The 18076-nt window shown below is 38.6% G+C and overlaps 1 protein-coding gene across 1 annotated transcript in view; it reads left to right on the forward strand.

The window, feature by feature from the left end:
* The first annotated feature begins 697 nt into the window (after positions 1-697).
* LOC126470052 (prostatic acid phosphatase-like) overlaps positions 698-18076 on the forward strand; it is a 58194-nt gene continuing 40815 nt past the window's right edge. The window contains exons 1-4 of the mRNA XM_050097554.1: positions 698-934; positions 1627-1725; positions 9832-10071; positions 15008-15193. Coding sequence (XP_049953511.1) covers positions 857-934; positions 1627-1725; positions 9832-10071; positions 15008-15193 — 603 coding nt within the window. The 5' untranslated portion in view covers positions 698-856. The remainder of the gene's footprint in view (positions 935-1626; positions 1726-9831; positions 10072-15007; positions 15194-18076) is intronic.

Here is an 18076-nt window from a genome sequence, read left to right on the forward strand (position 1 = left end):
CCAGCCAACAAAGCCATATGCACATTAAAACAATACAAAGTATTAGACATTTCAATGCAAATGTTCAAATTTTATATGATTTAAGGCCTTTACGTGTTGTTAACATTTCAGTTACTGCTGAATATGCTGCAAAATATTTATAAAACTGTTTGTCATTGTTCCCTATTCTATTCCTGATACTATCAAGAAAGTTATAGCCATAATATCTAGTCTTGGCAGTCCTATATCTCACTGCATTTATATACATGAATAAATTAAAGAGGACAAATAAAGTGCTGCGAAGTGTTATAGTAAAGCTAGAATACTCTAAACTATTACTTTCCGGAAAATTTCATTTGAAAAATTTTAAATTTGTGTATTAGTACTGTTTTTCATGGAAAATAGGGAAACCAAAATCACCAAATTTGATAAAGCTCCGTCTACAACGTCGTCACATAGTAATTGTCGTCCAGGTAGCCATCTGATCAAAGGAGTACTAAAATCTTGTGAAACAAATTCACCCGTTGTACTACTTTTCAAAAATGGTACTTCAAACGCTGTGACTGCCTGATATTCGGCATCGTAATCTTAAACAGTCACCGTTTAATTAAAATGTAATGTGCGTTTTGGCTATTCCCTTTTGAATTTCTGATTAAATATTTATCGAATATCGTAGTACAGTAACGTAAGACATATCGATTTCCATGCTGTCGCGCTCAGTTCAGACTTCAGAGTCAGATGTAGAAGCGCGCGTGTTTATCAGCTGTCAGTATTGTGTTTGGTTGTGATCCGTTTGGTTGTCTAGTTTTGCCAAGTGCCAGTACTGTTGCGGATTTGTCCACCTAAATATCAGAGAAATACAATCACTGCCGTTGTTATGCGCTTGATTTTTGTCTGCCTGTTAGTGAATACTGCTCATGCTGTAGATTCTGGAACACCTGTTTTAGTGCATTTGGTAATTTTCTTCAGCTGCGTTAACTACTGTCGTGTACTTAAACTTTGAAATTTCTTAGGAGCGAAAGACACTGTGATATTCGTTTCAGAGAAACTGTTATTAACGTTTGATCAGTGTGAAATTATTTGGGCAAAGGCACTCTTCGATCTAAATAATACACGTAGTTTACACGTCGATTTCGTGGTATTTATCCACTTTAAGCAGTGTCTTCTGCAGTTCCAAATACGCCAGCCATCTTCCGTTTGATAAAAGCGATGGAAGATGACACAGAAAATTAATATTAATGAAATTTGTAAATTACTCTGATTCTGGAATTTTATTTATATCCACAGTGTAAAAAGAATCTGGTGACGGATAATCAGTGTTTGACCATGAATTCATTCGTAACCATATGTTTGTCGTGTATAAGTAGATTAGACGTTCGTGATTGTCCATAAAATTTTCAGCCAGGCTGAACCTACGGCCTCGTGATATTTATTCATGAATCTGTGCATTTAGCAACAAGGAGTTAGCTATGGACTTGTTTGACACTTCTGTGTGTAAAGATATATACTGGACACTGAAACATGGTTGTACAATATACATTCTGTATCAGAATAATGAAGCTTTAACTATTTAAAATCGTTGTGTGTTCTGTTCATCATTTTAAATATTTCACTCAAAGATGAGACTGTCAAATTATCTTTTTACAGTTATTTCGTCATGGTGACCGAACGCCAATTGACCCATATCCAACTGACCCGTTCAGGAACAGGAGCTATTGGCCTGAAGGCTATGGACAGTTGACTAATGTAAGTTTAATTTTATGTGAACCATTATTTCAATTCATAAGTGATAATGAATTTATGTATGATCTTAATTTTAGTTGTTCATCCAGGGATCATCTTACAATGACATTGGATTTGTTGTCGTAATACAATCACAATAATCAGCTTAAAATATACATATACACTGAATATATGTGTGCTTTATGATAAAGGGACCAACCCACCATTTGCATGAAATGATTTAGGAAAACCTAACTGAGGGTGGGACTAGTGTAGCAGGGGATACAACCCGTCGGCTTTGGACAATGACGTCACAAGTGGCCAATCGAGAAGCGATTCTTCTTAGTGTTGTAGCTCCCTTCATTGGCTGATAAGTGTTTTTTGGCTTTTTTAAAAAAAAATCTCACGAGATAGAATAAACAGATCCACTTTATTAAGCAATCAGTAAAAAAACCAAACTGAAACATAACAGCAAAAGCGAAAATGGTAAACTGCTCTCTGGCGACTTGTGACGTCATTGTCCAAAGCCGACGGGTTGTATCCCCTGCTACACTACACCCCTGAGGGTGGATCTCCCCAAAAACAAAGTCAGTGTCTTGAAAACTGTGCTTTGTCCATTAGGTTGGTCCCTTATGTACAATGCTCTTTGATGTAAGTACAGTTTTGCTCTTCATTGCTGCACTCATCAAGGCTGCATTCATGAATGGCATTTAAAGGTTTGGTAAGGAGGTGACATGTATTATTTTTTAAACTTGGAAGATTGAAGGTGGGGGAAGAGGAAACACAGAAATAAGATAGAAAGGGGAACTTAAGGTGACACACAACAGTCAACAGTAAGATGAAGACTACAAAGATTACAAAGGACTGGAAAACACCATTTCTTGTAACAAGGTTACAGAGGTGGGGGAGATAATGTGACCTTTTACACGGATGTTGGGAAGGGGGTGGGTAAAATCGAGTATCTGTTACACAAGTTCAGGTAAAGACAAATGTTAGATACAAATTGTTGGTTTTGGCTGGTGATTTAATGTTAATGACTACTGTCAAGTGCATATATCCACAGTTTTGTTGTTAGTTGGTGATGGCAAGAAATGTGGGGTATAAAACTCCAAAAAATGTTTGTGGTGACCAATGATTTGTAGCTTTGTCTGTGGTATAAGTTATGTTGGAAGGTGACAATTTGGTTGTGGGAAAGTGAAGCCAACAAATGTGAAACTAAATAAGCCTGCTTGTGGTGACAGACTGATCTGTAGCTTTTTCTGAGGTCTAGGTTAGGTTGGAAGGTGACGGGTCGGTTGTGAGTTGGCGAAGCCAATGAATGTGATATTGAAAAATAACTTGGTTGTTGTGACGGGCTGATCTGTAGCTTAGCTCATAACATCATGTTATAGTCACCATATTGCTTACAGCATTTATTATGTTTCCTATGTCACGGGTCAAAGCTGACAACTTGTCTCAAACATTCCTGCATATGCCAGAGCTTCCCATCTTTTTTGAATGGCCAATAATTTTAAGAATTATTCAGGTGGCTCATATAATGAAATGGAACTCAGGTTCATTTTGTTACATTGCAGAGCACCTTCTGCAGTACCAGTAAATGCGGTCTCTTCTCTTCTAACAAGAAACTGTTGAATCATCCCCATGTAAAATACAAGGCACTGAGGTGGTATAGTTGGCCTGTAAGGTGGTAGATATTTTCACTGTCATCACACAACTTGTACTATTGTTAAAGGTGGTGTAGGCATTCACATTGTGGTTCATAAAGCAGAACTTGGAAAAAAATTCCAAGACATAAAACATACGGTTAGGTATATAGGTAATGGAGTGTTTCAGACCTGTGAAGGATTCCATTTCTGCTGAAAAGGAAGTGAATGTGTTTGAGAAAACAAGTACAGCAGAAAATAAGGCTTCTAGTGTACAGCCTGCCTTTGCATCACCAGTCACTGTTAGCAGTTGGCAGCATATGTATATGAGGAGAGCTATATCTCAAGGCGACCCATGAATAGGTTGGCTAAAACAGCCATTTTAGTTCTGATGGGTTTCTCTCTATTGTTTAGTGAGTTGCCATTTAAGGGTTAAGTTGATGCTGCGTATAATGTAGGCCTAGGGATTGAAGAGCATGTTTACTATTTGTTGGGGTTACTGGGTTTCAAACCATCCCCTCTTAATCCTGTCTCTATTCACATGATTAAAGGTATATTTTTAATATTTTGTGGAAGCTCAAGAGTGTCATGCATAATGTATTGTGTATGAAATCAATGGTTGTGAGCCTTGCTCATAATTGCAGTATTTTCTCCAGAACTGATCACAGCCTCCTAGTTCAGAGTTCAGTGGAAGGCTTGAACCAGATACTTCAAAGGTTCTATGACAAGCTAGGTTGTGATATCCCTGTCTTATATTACAGGATTGGGAATTGTAGGGTCCCCTTAAATTACTCATGGTAATTGCCACATCAGTGTGTGCTACTCAGGCAGCTGACGGTGTTTGGAAAGGACAAAGGGGTTTTAAGATTAGATGGCTCTCTATAGACCCTCCCCTAGTTGCAGAACAGTTGAGGGGGGACTTGGGGAATATTTCGCATAACTTTCTTGGTCATTTTAGGTTTCAGGTGGAGATTTCAGCTTACCACCTATGGAATGGGAGATTAAAGTGGGTAGCGGGGTAGTAGGGACAGAGAATCATATTAATTTGTTGTGAATAACTTATCCTAAAAGTACCTTGAACAGTTACTCAGAGAACCAACTTGTGAAGGTAATATCTTAAACCTTCTGGTGACAAATAGACTCAAACTTTTGAATTCAGTTAGTGTAGAACAGGGAATCACTGATCATAAGGTTGTCACATCATCACTGAATATGGTTGTAAATAGGAATACAGAGAAAGACAGGAACATTTTTCTGTTTAGCAAGAGTGACAAGAGACAGATTTCTGTTACCAGGCACATTATCAGGAAAACTTTATCTCTAGCACTAACAGTGAGGAGCATCAATTGACAAGGTCCAAGAGCATTGTACAACACACTTTAGACAAGTATGTGCTGAGCAGAATTATGAGGGATAAAGACCTACCATGGTTTGACATCCATGTTAGGAAGCTGCTACGAAAGTATAGAGAACTTCACTAAAAATTTAAACCTAGCCAAAGCCTCGAACACACACAAAATTTTAGTGAAACCAAAATTAGCATAAGGAGGGCTATGCATGAACTGTTCAATGAATATCAAAGTAAAACTCTGTTTACCAACTTGACAGAAAATCCTAAGGAGTCTGGGTTCATGTTAAATTGCCAGTAAACAGATTGAAGCTATCTGTCAAAAATGGTTCAAATGGCTCTGAGCACTATGGGACTTAACATCTGTGGTCATCAGTCCCCTAGAACTTAGAACTACTTAAACCTAACTAAAATCACATCCATGCCTGAGGCAGGATTCGAACCTGCGACCATAGCGGTCACGTGGCTCCAGACTGAAGCGCCTAGAACTGCACGGCCACACCGGCCGGCAAAGCCATCTGTCCAGACAGTCTGTGACCATAATGACATTAAAACAAAAAATGACACAGAAACGGTTGTAATACTAAATGTCATTTTCCTAAACCGTTTCACAGAAGATCACACAGTCTTTCCTCCTGTAAGTTGTCACACAAATGCCAAAATGGTAGATATTGAAATGAGTGACCAAGGGATAGAAGAGCAACTGATCTCTCAGCAGAGGAAAGGCCTCTGGACCTGATGGATACCAGTTTGATTCTACGTGATACGATGGTACCTAACAGTTACAGCTGATTAGTTGCTCTTCCAAACAGCATTCCATACGGGCAAACCATTTGCATCTTTGCCTGTAGTTATTTGTATTTTAGGTTGTTGGGTTATGTGTGGCTCTATTTAGAAAGAATAGCTTGATGTAGTCATAAGGTCGAGCTGCACACATCTGCTTTCATGCCCCACAGCTAATTCGCTGCAAATAATAACCTGTACCTGTGATCCTGCAGTCAGATAGTCTATGCATCCACTAGGATTGCGAGTTAATAAAATACGCAGAATACAAACTAAAAGTTAAATGAAAAATTTAATAACAAGGGTTCTGTTTTACTGTCTGTAAGTGATGTAGACTATGGAGAGGTATTATGAATAATGTTTATTCAAGAAAGGACGTCTCATAGAAATAGGAAGTGATTCTAAGATGAATGTACAATACAGATAGAAAATACCCTTATCAAATGCAGTAAAGTTAACGTTGAGAGCGTTACTAGGATGGTAGTAAAATCCCTAAACTAAATAGGCATCAAAGTTATGCAAAAACTAAGTCCATTTCACAGACACGCTACATGAGAAGATCCACCAGCTCAAAATAGTTTAGAGTTCAACATGATGATTCACAAATTAGCACACACGATACAATGAACTGTAACTCATACTCTGTCTGTTCTCAGTTCCCTAAATGAAGCAGCAAAAGTTAGTCCTGCTCTGGAACACTTTCAGACCTCTTGAAATGTAAAGTGCTCTTTAGAAATTAAAGAATGGTAGCAGCCGTTCACTGCTCCGAATCAATCACATACATGATCGAATATGCTCGTTACCTTAGGTAGGTCTCGTGCTTCAAGCACAAATTTCAAAGTGTCCAAAATCACTCCCTTGAGCTCTTCATTCGAAAAAGTCCTAGTCTCCACTTGACTCCCGGAGTTTTCCACTACTGTCTGTTTTTCCATGAACTGTTCGCCGTCCCCACCAAAAATACATCATTCTTACGTTCTACAGACATCATTTGACTCTATTTGACCACTGCCCAGATGAAACTAATATATTACAACAATATTTAAATACGGAAATGTTATAAATATTTGGTCACACTCAGATCATTCAGAGTAGTTACAAATAAAGAGTGTTCATAAATCAATGAACTATTGTTCTTGCACAAGTGCGCTCATGTTAAATGACAATGAATGGTTGTTAAATATTTTTTAAACAATTATTTATGTCTTTTTGACAGAGTTGTCTTTTGGTTCTCTTTTCACTGGTTGACTGCTTTTAAATTAGCTCAGTTTTTTAGTAGCACTTGCAATCAACAATCAAATAATTACTGGCAGAATAGTGAACTGTTCATCAAATAACTACACAAGTATGACAAAATGTGAGGTATTCATGCAGTATTCACTATTCACTAGGTGTTTAAATGTGGAGAATAGTGCCACAGACATGATATGTGAATTGAAATGGCAATCATTAAAGCAAAGGCGTTTTTCATTGCAATGGGATCTTCTCATGAAATTTTAATCATCAGTTGCCTCTTCAGATTGCGAAAAATTCTGTTGGCACCCACCTACACAGGGAGAAATGATCATCAGAAAAATTTTCCTGTGCATCTTTCGAGAGTGGAACGGTAGAGATACAGCCGCAAGGTGGTTCACTGAACCCTCTGCCAGGCACTTTATTGTGAATTGCAGAGTAATCACGTAGACGTTCTGACAAACCTGAGGTTCAGTCTAAAAATTTATTCACTGTGAAATATTAACTTCTGTAGTTTTAAAGATATTGAAATGTAGTGTTATTGGATGTGCCTCGTTTATCTGAGGCCACTGATGTATTCAGATTTACATTAATACTTGACTGTGAGTTATTGTTGACTCTCAAAGTGCTGTAACTTAGTCACCTTTAAGAATGTTTGACACTCCATCAGCTTGTGGAGCATCTCCTGCAAAAGGCCACACAAATAACAGATGTCCAAATTCCCAGCTGTAGGATTTTCCCATTTCCAGCCATTCACTCCTTATCTCTGCACCTGCACTTGCCTTAGTTGGTTGCGTGATGTTGTCATCCCACCGTCTTGTACCCAGCTGAGCAAGCAAATTCAGCTCACCTCAATACCAAGCCACGGTGGACGAATAATCTGTCCACATACTTGTAACGTTACAACAAATTATGTGAAAGAAGTTGTCTGTCTTCTAGCAGCGGTGTACAATAGGTATCTGGAGGAATGAAGCATTCCTAATGATAGGAAAAAAGCACAGATCATTCCCGTTTTCAAGAAGGCTCATTGAATAGATGCACAAATCTATAGGGCTATGTCTCTGGAGTCAGTCTGTTGTAGAATTGTGGAACATATTTTATGCTCGCATATTATGACATTTCTGGAGATTGAAAATCTCTCCTCTAGGAACCAATATGAGATCTTGGAGCTATCACTCTTCCTGCAGTTTATTTGTGTAGAAATCCTAACACATGGTACATTGAGCAATACCTTCTGCTATGCAGAGAATGGATGAAGGTCTTAAAAGGTCAGCTGTAACTCACATTGCTGTTAGGGGGGGGATATGCCCTTACAACTGTTGAGACATGGTTTCAACATTACTTCTATTTCACAGTTAACTGTTACTGTTCTGGAAAAATATAGTTCAGAATCCATGTGGTTTTGCTTTTTGCATTGTTTACCAGATTGAAAATCAGGAGAGTTTAATGTTATTAACACTGATATAGTTCAGTGGAAAACAGAACGTCTTTATGAAATTTGTCTTTTCTAATTACTCTGAGTTACAGAACATTTTTTTTGTTAGGGTGTGAAGGGGAAGATGAGTGAGATACACAGAAATAATGCAAGATGACTTTTGTAATGACATGACAAAATTGTATATGAAGTGCTGAAGCGAACTTTCATCTGAAACTTTAATTCACGCATAGTGTGGATCATATCACTTTACACTTTTAAAGGACCAGAAACAGCCACTGCAGTTTTGTATAGTATACTAACAACAAAGTATGAACAGTGCTGATATACTCACATTGATAAAGAGTAAAGCATATCAACAAGCATGAAATGAAAAGTTCTCAGTATAAATAATTTCAAGAAATCTCTAGCAGAAACAAATTAAAAATGTGTTAATAGTTTGTTGACTTTAAACTATAAAATGTGTGACAATTTCTACCCAATAAGCCACTACCTGCCAATAAAACACATTGGGCTTTCTGGGTTTCAGTAAAATATGACTGTCACAAGTACTGAGTCATTATAGGTAATACTGGTAGTGTATGTGCAAGAACAGACAAAAGAAGAGGATACAGAACCAAAATAGTGTCGATAGTAGTAGTAGTAGTAGTAGTAGTAGTAGTAGTAGTAGTAGTAGTAGTAGTAGTAGTAGCAGCAGCAGCAGCAGTGCCCAATCAGCCTCTGCAAAGGCAACGAGACCAGAAATAACTCTGTCAAGTGCCACAAAGTCTTGTACATAAAACAGTAATCAGCTGTGTTAAGTGCATCTCTCAAATTCCATTGACATGGGTATAAAATACAGTCGGGTTGTGTGTAGAACACAAGCAAGTATAATGTGGCTCATATGTACTAAATTTGTCTAGAAGGTTCTACATATAGTTAATGTGTGAAAGTCTGCAATTTAGGAACTTATTAGCCTGAGCCGCAATAAATCAATAAGATGTTTTTTGCTAAAATTAAGATGTTTTTTGTTGAAATAAGTGAGTAATGTATTAATTAAAAATCATGTTAGATAATTGTTATAACTCACAAAAAGGTAGGGATTAACATAGAGTAAAATAAATTTTATTCTATTCTGCCAAAGCCTTCTAGGTACATTTAGTGCTTGATTTGTGACCACATGCCTTGGAACTCTTTACTAGTACCTCTAGGGGGAAAAAATCAGAATTGCTGATTTTGAAATGTGGTACAAGAGAACATTGTTTTTACTGGTACAAATATTGTAAGTACACTTTTAAAATTTGCAGAAAAGTGTCAAAATAACATTTCAAGCAGTCTAAATTTCAAACACACACTTTCAAGAAGGTTATAGTACAGGAACAACTCTTTTTTTACAAATGAAGCACGGGGTGCATTATTGTATACCTTTTCTAAATCTATCAAAATTCGGTGCATATATGTATTTCTTGTGCTTTCATCTTCATTGTTAACTCTTTTATTGTGAAGACATTACCAATACATGACCTACCTTCATTGCTTCTTCCCGCTGTTTGTTTCTTTGTATATTATCTCTTTCATGATTTCAGGACCCTAATAAACTAGCCACAAATGTGAGGGCCATATATAAAAGTAGCATATTGTAAATATTTTATTACCGTACTTGTATTTGGGCTTTTGAGTGTCACTGAAAATAATAATTACTTGTGTTTCAGGTAGGCAAAGAGCAGGAATATGAGTTGGGGCAGTGGTTCAGAAAAAGATACAGAAACTGGCTGCCAAATATTTATGATCCTGATGATATTTATGTACGTAGTACGGATGTTGACAGGACACTCATGAGTGCTGAAACAGTGCTAGCTGCTTTGTATCCACCAGAAGGCCGACAGAGGTGGCGACAAAACCTTGGGTGGCAGCCAATTCCAGTTCACACAACTCCAGAACGTGAAGATGAGGTAATACAAAAGGCAAATTTATATAACTAACAAATATCAAACTAGGGTACAGCTCATTTTCTTTGAGTGCTAGTGAAATGCATGTGCTAGAGTGTAATTTTAATTGAAAAAGTTCAGGTGTAAAGAGTAGATTAGACCAAGTTCTGTTATTTTGTTGCAGATTGCAGTATTAATATAATTTCTATTCTCAGTGTCTGTAATATAGTTCTGAAGAGCTCATCAGTCTACAGGGAGTGGACAAGAATATGGAAACACCAAAAACATAACACATTACCATGCTTCATATGGAATAGGAAAACCATTGGCAGTCAAAACAGCTTCTAGCCATCTCAGAATGGATAAATACATGCCCTGCGTAGTTTTCAAGTGAATCTTACTCTGTTCTTCTTGCAAAATAGTGAAAAGTTCAGGTAACGATGATGGAGGGGGATAGCGATCACACGTCCTTCTCTCCAAAGCAGACCACAGAGGCTCAGAAGTATTAAAATTGGTGACTGGCGGCCAGGGTAGCTGCAACAATTCATCCTTGTGCTCACAAAATCTGTCCTGGATGATGAAAGCTGTGTGAACAGGGGCCCTATTGTCTTGGAACACAACATCACATTGGGGAACAAACATTGTACCATGTGTGGACCTGATCGCCAAAAATGCTTACATAACATAACCTTTGGCAGTAATATGACCTTTGAAGAGTAACCATGGTCCCATAGAATGCTATGGTATGTCTGCCCAAATCATCACTGAACCCCCACCATGTTTCCCTCTTGGCACATAAGTTCAGCCGGAAGTTGAAAACTGTGGAAAAAGGCTCAGCCAACCAAATTAGACTCTTCCTTTGCCCCATAGTCTAGGTTTTACAGCTTCAGCACTACATTTTCCTATTAAGGGCATTTGAATCACTGATAAGTGGTTTTAGAATTATAGCTTGCCCTGTAATTCCCAGCTTATGCAGCTACCTTCTTGTTGTTTTGATGCTGACGGGGTTTGCAAGTGTGACATTCTGTTGTACAGTGACCTTTACAGCTGTCACCTTATTTTTCATCACAGTCCTCTTCAATGAATTGGTTATGACCACTCAACACATGCGTAGTCTGTATTGTGACTTTTTGGATGATGATTATCTGCTTTCTCTGTATGAGGTATAAATATTTGATACAGTGCCTCTTGAAACATCAAAAACTTCAGCTACCTACTATATGGGCACCAAAATTTGCCAATGTCTGAATTCTCGTACCTCTGTCATAGTGCACTCTCAACTACATAGAAAACTTTTGACTATGCCTGCAGCATATTGAGGACATTGCACAGGTGCTGTTCATGCTAAAGTTCAACATTGTAGCCTCCAGGCGTGGCTAATATCTGCATCTATGTTCAAGCATGCATTTCTTGCAGTGTTCCCATATTTGTGTCCAACCCCTGTATTATTTGACAGTATTATGAAAAGGATAGATTGCTTGTCACCATAAAGAGATATTGACTTTGACACATACAACAAAGAGAGAGCTGTACATTTGAGTGTTTGACCAAAAGGCCTTCTTCTAAAGAAGAGAAAACACACACAATTACAATATATATTTGCCTTTTTGTTATGCCTGTCTGCAATTCAGCATCTCCTCTGCATGGTGAGCAGCACTCTATCCTTTCCACAATATTGTCATTATTCCACACTGGATTCTCCAATATTATTTACTATTTTGGAATGATTGTAATGTCTAGGTGCAAACCGAAGAGCTGCATAGGGGCAGATACTAACACTAATTTATGAAGGTGTCTGCAGCATTCACGTTTATAGTCAGTAGGAATTTTCATTTTGTTAAGGTATCTCTAAGTCAGTTTCCACTAATGAGGAAAGTATTTGTTCATACAAAATTAAGTCACGAATTCTCTTCATAACCATACCAAATTTCCAGTGTCTGTGTTGGATATTTTCAGGACTCTGGACTAACTTGTTTTAAATACAGGGTGATTCAGTCCCAAATATTTCCAGATCCATTTATAATACTGTAATTCTGTTTTCACACAGAAGGTTAGATCTCTCTCATCAGAGCTGTGTTAACTAGAGATTTGCATATTTAAAAAGAACTATGGTAATTCTTGTTTTCATTATAGCTCTCAAAGATACAAATTAAAGTGCATTCTGCTTTCTGAAATTTGATAAGTAGTTTAAGAGAAATTAAAATATTTATTACTTAGGACTTACCTGTTCCGAACATCAAACTGATTAAGAGTCTATTTACAAATTTTGAGTAGTTGAAAAAAAAATTTAAATTACAACTGATACTAATCCACAGCCTCCACAATTGCTCTGGAGCTAAGATGTGGATAATGAGCGGCAGCTGCCAGAATGCTTTGCTCTCTCTGCTCATTGCAGGTTTTCCCCTTGCCCCCTCCATAGCATTCCAGTCCCCTTACAGTGCTCCCTGTGCCACTTTTATGATGACATTGTGGCAGTGCAACACTGTTGTCTCTTTATCTGATGTGATGTATGTGGTGTCACTGCCAGACACCACACTTGCTAGGTGGTAGCCTTTAAATCGGCCGCGGTCCGTTGGTATATGTCGGACCTGCGTGTCGCCACTGTCAGTGATTGCAGACCGAGCGCCGCCACACGGCAGGTCTAGAGAGACGTCCTAGCACTCACCCAGTTGTACAGCCAACTTTGCTTGCGATGGTTCACTGACAAATTACGCTCTCATTTGCTGAGACGATAGTTAGCATAGCCTTCAGCTACGTCATTTGCTACGACCTAGCAAGGCGCCATTATCAATTGCTATTTATCTTGTGATGCATGTACCGTCAGACCGATGTTCACCAATTATGGATTAAAGTTAAGTATTCCAGCAGCTATGTACTTTTCTTAATAGTATAATTACTTTACCTGTTCCAGACCTCACGCCAGCCTGCGTGAGCTTAAACGCGTGCCTTTCGGCTTCCTCTCATAGTGACTTGGCTGTCTTGCCAAGTCACAACAATGTATTTCCTTATTTGCATATGAAATTCCTTTGCTTGAGGTGGCAATCAGTTTTATGTTTAAAACAGATTAATCCTAAGTTTTAAAGGCAATTTGTCCAAAACTTCTTATCACGCAAATGAGACTATATGGTTCCAGAGCCTTTTCAAATCTCAAACATCAATGATGTGTACAAGCAGACTGAATAATGAATGAAAATTTGTACCAAGGCCAGGATTTGAGGCTTGGATTCAAATCCTGGGCATGGTGCAAAATTTCATTCATTGCTTCAGTCTGCCTATACAGGGGGTCCCAGATTAGTCTAGTGTGATATGTTTTATTGATGCGTGTTAACAGTGACAGTAAAACATGAAAAATAAACAGCAAACCAGCAGCAACTCAGTAGCACTTTGTGCTTGGTGGTAGCAGTCAGTGTAGGACAGGGAAGTACTGTCACAGCTGGAGTACTGGTTATTCTTAATTTTACTGTCCCTGTTAACACATATCAATAAAAGGGATATTGCATTAGACTAATCTGGGACCGCCCTATTGAATGGGCCCATAAAATTCCACTTTAAAAATAATTTTATTTGTACCAGGAAACACACACACTTTTCATTGACACTGGATGTCGCATGAAAGACTTGATGAGTACTACTTGTTTAGGCTGACTCCAACTAGACAATGCAAAACTGAAATTGCAAATACGTACTGAAACACTGGAGAGAAAGCATCTGATGATTCTTGGGAGAGAGACCCTGTAAACTTCTTATCAATTTTTGAAGAGTGAAACACAGCTTAGTTTGTGTCTTTGAGGTACAAGATACTAGCAGCAAAAATTTCTATAGTTTCTTTTGAAAAAGGGAAGTTGATACCAATATCCCCAAAACTTAAATGGCTATGACAAGAGACTACACTTTGTTTAATGAGCACTTTGTTAAAAGTTATTTGGGTGAAAACTAAGATCTCTTCAATGACTCCAGAAATATTTGAAGTGGAAGCTTAACTGAACCACCATTTAGTCTCACTTCTTATTGGTCAGAGTTGATTGATTTGCGTCTTCTAAGTTGAAGTAGTATTACAATTACAATAACTTTGTGTGGGGGTGATGGTGGTTGCCAAGAAATACTGTAGGCAAAATCCTGTACTCTCTCTCTCTCTCTCTCTCTCTCTCTCTCTCTCTCTCTCTCTCTCTCTCTCTCTCTCTCTCTCTTCAGCATCCCAAGTACACAGCGTGAAGTTTCAGTACATATTGTAAACAAATGGTTCATGTCTGACTTGAATTATCATGTGCTTCACCCATATATAATTCTACATGTGTGAATGTGTTATGTACCAACATTCACCTAAACACATGTATCTAGAGGTTAATCTTTTCCGTTATATCTTAAACACCCATGTATGTAGTAATCACAATGAATATATCCATCTTCAGGTGCTCTGGTTGTTACAGCGTTATATAAAAGGAAGCAGGAAGGTGCCGTGAACACCAGAGAGTCAAGTGATAGATGTACCCACAGAACGTGAAATGTCATATATCATGTAAAAGGAAGTTACTTGTGACTGGAAGTGGAATTTATACACACATTCATCTGAATCTAATAGCGAAAGAGTTTGTGAGCTTTCTTTCACATATAGCAATCAGACAAATAATATTGTGAAAAGCTTAACAAGCTCTATTTGATTTATGAACATGTCTGCTACTCACCTCCTCAGCTGCATGGTGAAGAGTTAACTTTGTTCATTCCATAGTTTGTATATATGCTTCTGCACACACAAAATTGTTTCTGAGAAGATAGAATCGTGCATCATCTTCATCTGCCTATCCCACTACCCCCCCCCCCTCCCCCCCCCCCCCCCCCCCCCCACACACACACACACACACAAAACACTGATTTTATTTTTGTGTTAACTTTTATGAAACACTTGGTGATCTGTTACAATACCTTTATTTTTAATAATTCTGTTGTTTATCACTGACTGCAGTTACTTGCCGGAAAAAAGACCTGCCTGCGCTATCAAGATGAGTGGCAGAAGGTGATGAACTCTGAACACATGAAGAAATATAATGAAAAGTATAAAGAGCTATACAGTTATCTGACGAATCATTCTGGGAGGGAGGTGAAGAATGTGGATGATGTTTTATACCTTTATGACACACTACATATAGAGGTAAGTTGGATAGGTTGGTTGTAGAAGTGGCAGTGGAAATAGTGGTGGTGGTGGTGGTGGTAGTGGTAGTAGTAGTAGTAGTAGTAGTAGTAGTAGATCAAGCCCCAATTCAGAAAGTGGGAAGCTGCTGGAATGTGCATTCTCGATCATTACATTACTTATGTAATCACATGCTGCTGGAAATTATGCAGCACCTGCAGTTACTATTATTATTATTAATTTATGTATTTGTTTTTGTAATAAAGCAGCTTGTCACAGTTACCCCTACTCTCTCGCTGTTCTTATCTGGTTGTCTCTTGACAGCCCAGGCCATGAATCAGAATCAAAGGATTTAGAATTGACTATCCCCATGAACCATGGACCTTGCCGTTGGTGGGGAGGCTTGCGTGCCTCAGCTATACAGATAGCCGTACCGTAGGTGCAACCACAATGGAGAGGTATCTGTTGAGAGGCCAGACAAACATGTGGTTCCTGAAGAGGGGCAGCAGCCTTTTCAGTAGTTGCAGGGGCAACAGTCTGAATGATTGACAGATCTGGCCTTGGAACACTAACCAAAATGGCCTTGCTGTTCTGGTACTGCGAACTGCTGAAAGCAAGGGGAAACTACAGCCGTAATTTTTCCCGAGGGCATGCAGTTTTACTGTATGATTAATGATGATGGCGTCCTCTTGGGTAAAATATTCCGGAGGTAAAATAGTCCCCCATTCGTATCTCTGGGAGGAGACTACTCAAGAGGACGTCGTTAATCAGGAGAAAGAATACTGGCATTCCACGGATCAGAGCGTGGAATGTCAGATCCCTTAATCGGCCAGGTAGGTTAGAAAATTTAAAAAGGGAAATGGATAGGTTAAAGTTAGTTGTAGTGGGAATTAGTGAAGTTCAGTGGCAGAAAGAACCTGACTTCTGGTCAGGTGAATACAGGGTTATAAATACAAAATCAAATAGGGGTAATGCAGGAGTAGGTTTAGTAATGAATAAAAAAAATAGGAGTACGGGTAAGCTACTACAAACAGCATACTGAACGCATTATTGTGGCCAAGATAGACACGAAGCCCACGCCTACTACAGTAGTACAAGTTTATATGCCAACTAGCTCTGCAGATGATGAAGAAATTGATGAAATGTATGAGGAGATAAAAGAAATTATTCAAGTAGTGAAGGGAGACGAAAATTTAATAGTCATGGGTGACTGGAATTCGAGAGGAGGAAAAGGGAGAGAAGGAAACGTAGTGGGTGAATATGGATTGGGGCTAAGAAATGAAAGAGGAAGCCACCTGGTAGAATTCTGCGCAGAGCATAACTTAATCATAGCTAACACTTGGTTCAAGAATCATAAAAGAAGGTTGTATACATGGAAGAATCCCGGAGATACTAAAAGGTATCAGATAGATTATATAATGGTACGACAGAGATTTAGGAACCAGGTTTTAAATTGTAAGACATTTCCAGGGGCAGATGTGGACTCTGACCACAATCTATTGGTTATGAACTGTAGATTAAAACTGAAGAAACTGCAAAAAGGTGGGAATTTAAGGAGATGGGACCTGGATAAACTGACTAAACAAGTGGTTTTACAGAGTTTCAGGGACAGCATAAGGGAACAGTTAACAGGAATGGGGGAAAGAAATACAGTAGAAGAAGAATGGGGAGCTTTGAGGGATGAAGTAGTGAAGGCAGCAGAGGAACAAGTAGGTAATAAGACGAGGGCTAGTAGAAATCCCTGGGTGACAGAAGATATATTGAATTTAATTGATGAAAGGAGAAAATATAAAAATGCAGTAAATGAAGCAGGCAAAAAGGAATACAAACGTCTCAAAAATGATGTCGACAGGAAGTGCAAAATGGCTAAGCAGGGATGGCTAGAGGACAAATGTAAGGATGTAGAGGCTTATCTCACTAGGAGTAAGATAGATACTGCCTACAGGAAAATTAAAGAGACCTTTGGAGAAAGGAGAACCACTTGCATGAATATCAAGAGCCTTGATGGAAACCCAGTTCTAAGCAAAGAAGGGAAAGCAGGAAGGTGGAAGGAGTATATAGAGGGTCTATACAAGGGCAAGGTACTTGAGGACAATATTATGGAACTGGAAGAGGATGTAGATGAAGATGAAATGGGAGATACGATGCTGCGTGAAGAGTTTGACAGATCACTGAAAGACCTGAGTCGAAACAAGGCCCCCGGAGTAGACAACATTCCATTAGAACTACTGACAGCCTCGGGAGAGCCAGTCCTGACAAAACTCTACCATCTGGTGAGCTAGATGTATGACACAGGCGAAATACCCTCAGATTTAAAGAAGAATATAATAATTCCAATCCCAAAGAAAGCATGTGTTGACAGATGTGAAAATTACCGAACTATCAGTTTATAAGTCACAGCTGCAAAATACTAATGCGAATTCTTTACAAGCGAATGGAAAAACTGATAGAAGTTGACCTCGAGGAAGATCAGTTTGGATTCCTTAGAAATGTTGGAACACGTGAGGCAATACTGACCCTACAACTTATCTTAGAAGAAAGATTAAGGAAAGGCAAACCTACGTTTCTAGCATTTGTAGACTGAGAGAAATCTTTTGACAATGTTGATTGGAATACTCTCTTTCAAATTCTGAAGGTGGCAGGGGTAAAATACAGGGAGCGAAAGGCTATTTACAATTTGTACAGAAACCAGATGGCAGTTATAAGAGTCGAGGGGCATGAAAGGGAAGCAGTGGTTGGGAAGGGAGTGAGACAAGGTTGTAGCCTGTCCCCGATGTTATTCAATCTGTATATTGAGCCAGCAATAAAGGAAACAAAAGAAAAGTTCGGAGTAGGTATTAAAATCCATGGAGAAGAAATAAAAAGTTTGAGGTTTGCCGATGACATTGTAATTCTGTCAGAGAC

The sequence above is a fragment of the Schistocerca serialis genome, chromosome 3 (genome assembly GCF_023864345.2).
Source record: "Schistocerca serialis cubense isolate TAMUIC-IGC-003099 chromosome 3, iqSchSeri2.2, whole genome shotgun sequence".
NCBI classification, from domain to species: domain Eukaryota; kingdom Metazoa; phylum Arthropoda; class Insecta; order Orthoptera; family Acrididae; genus Schistocerca; species Schistocerca serialis.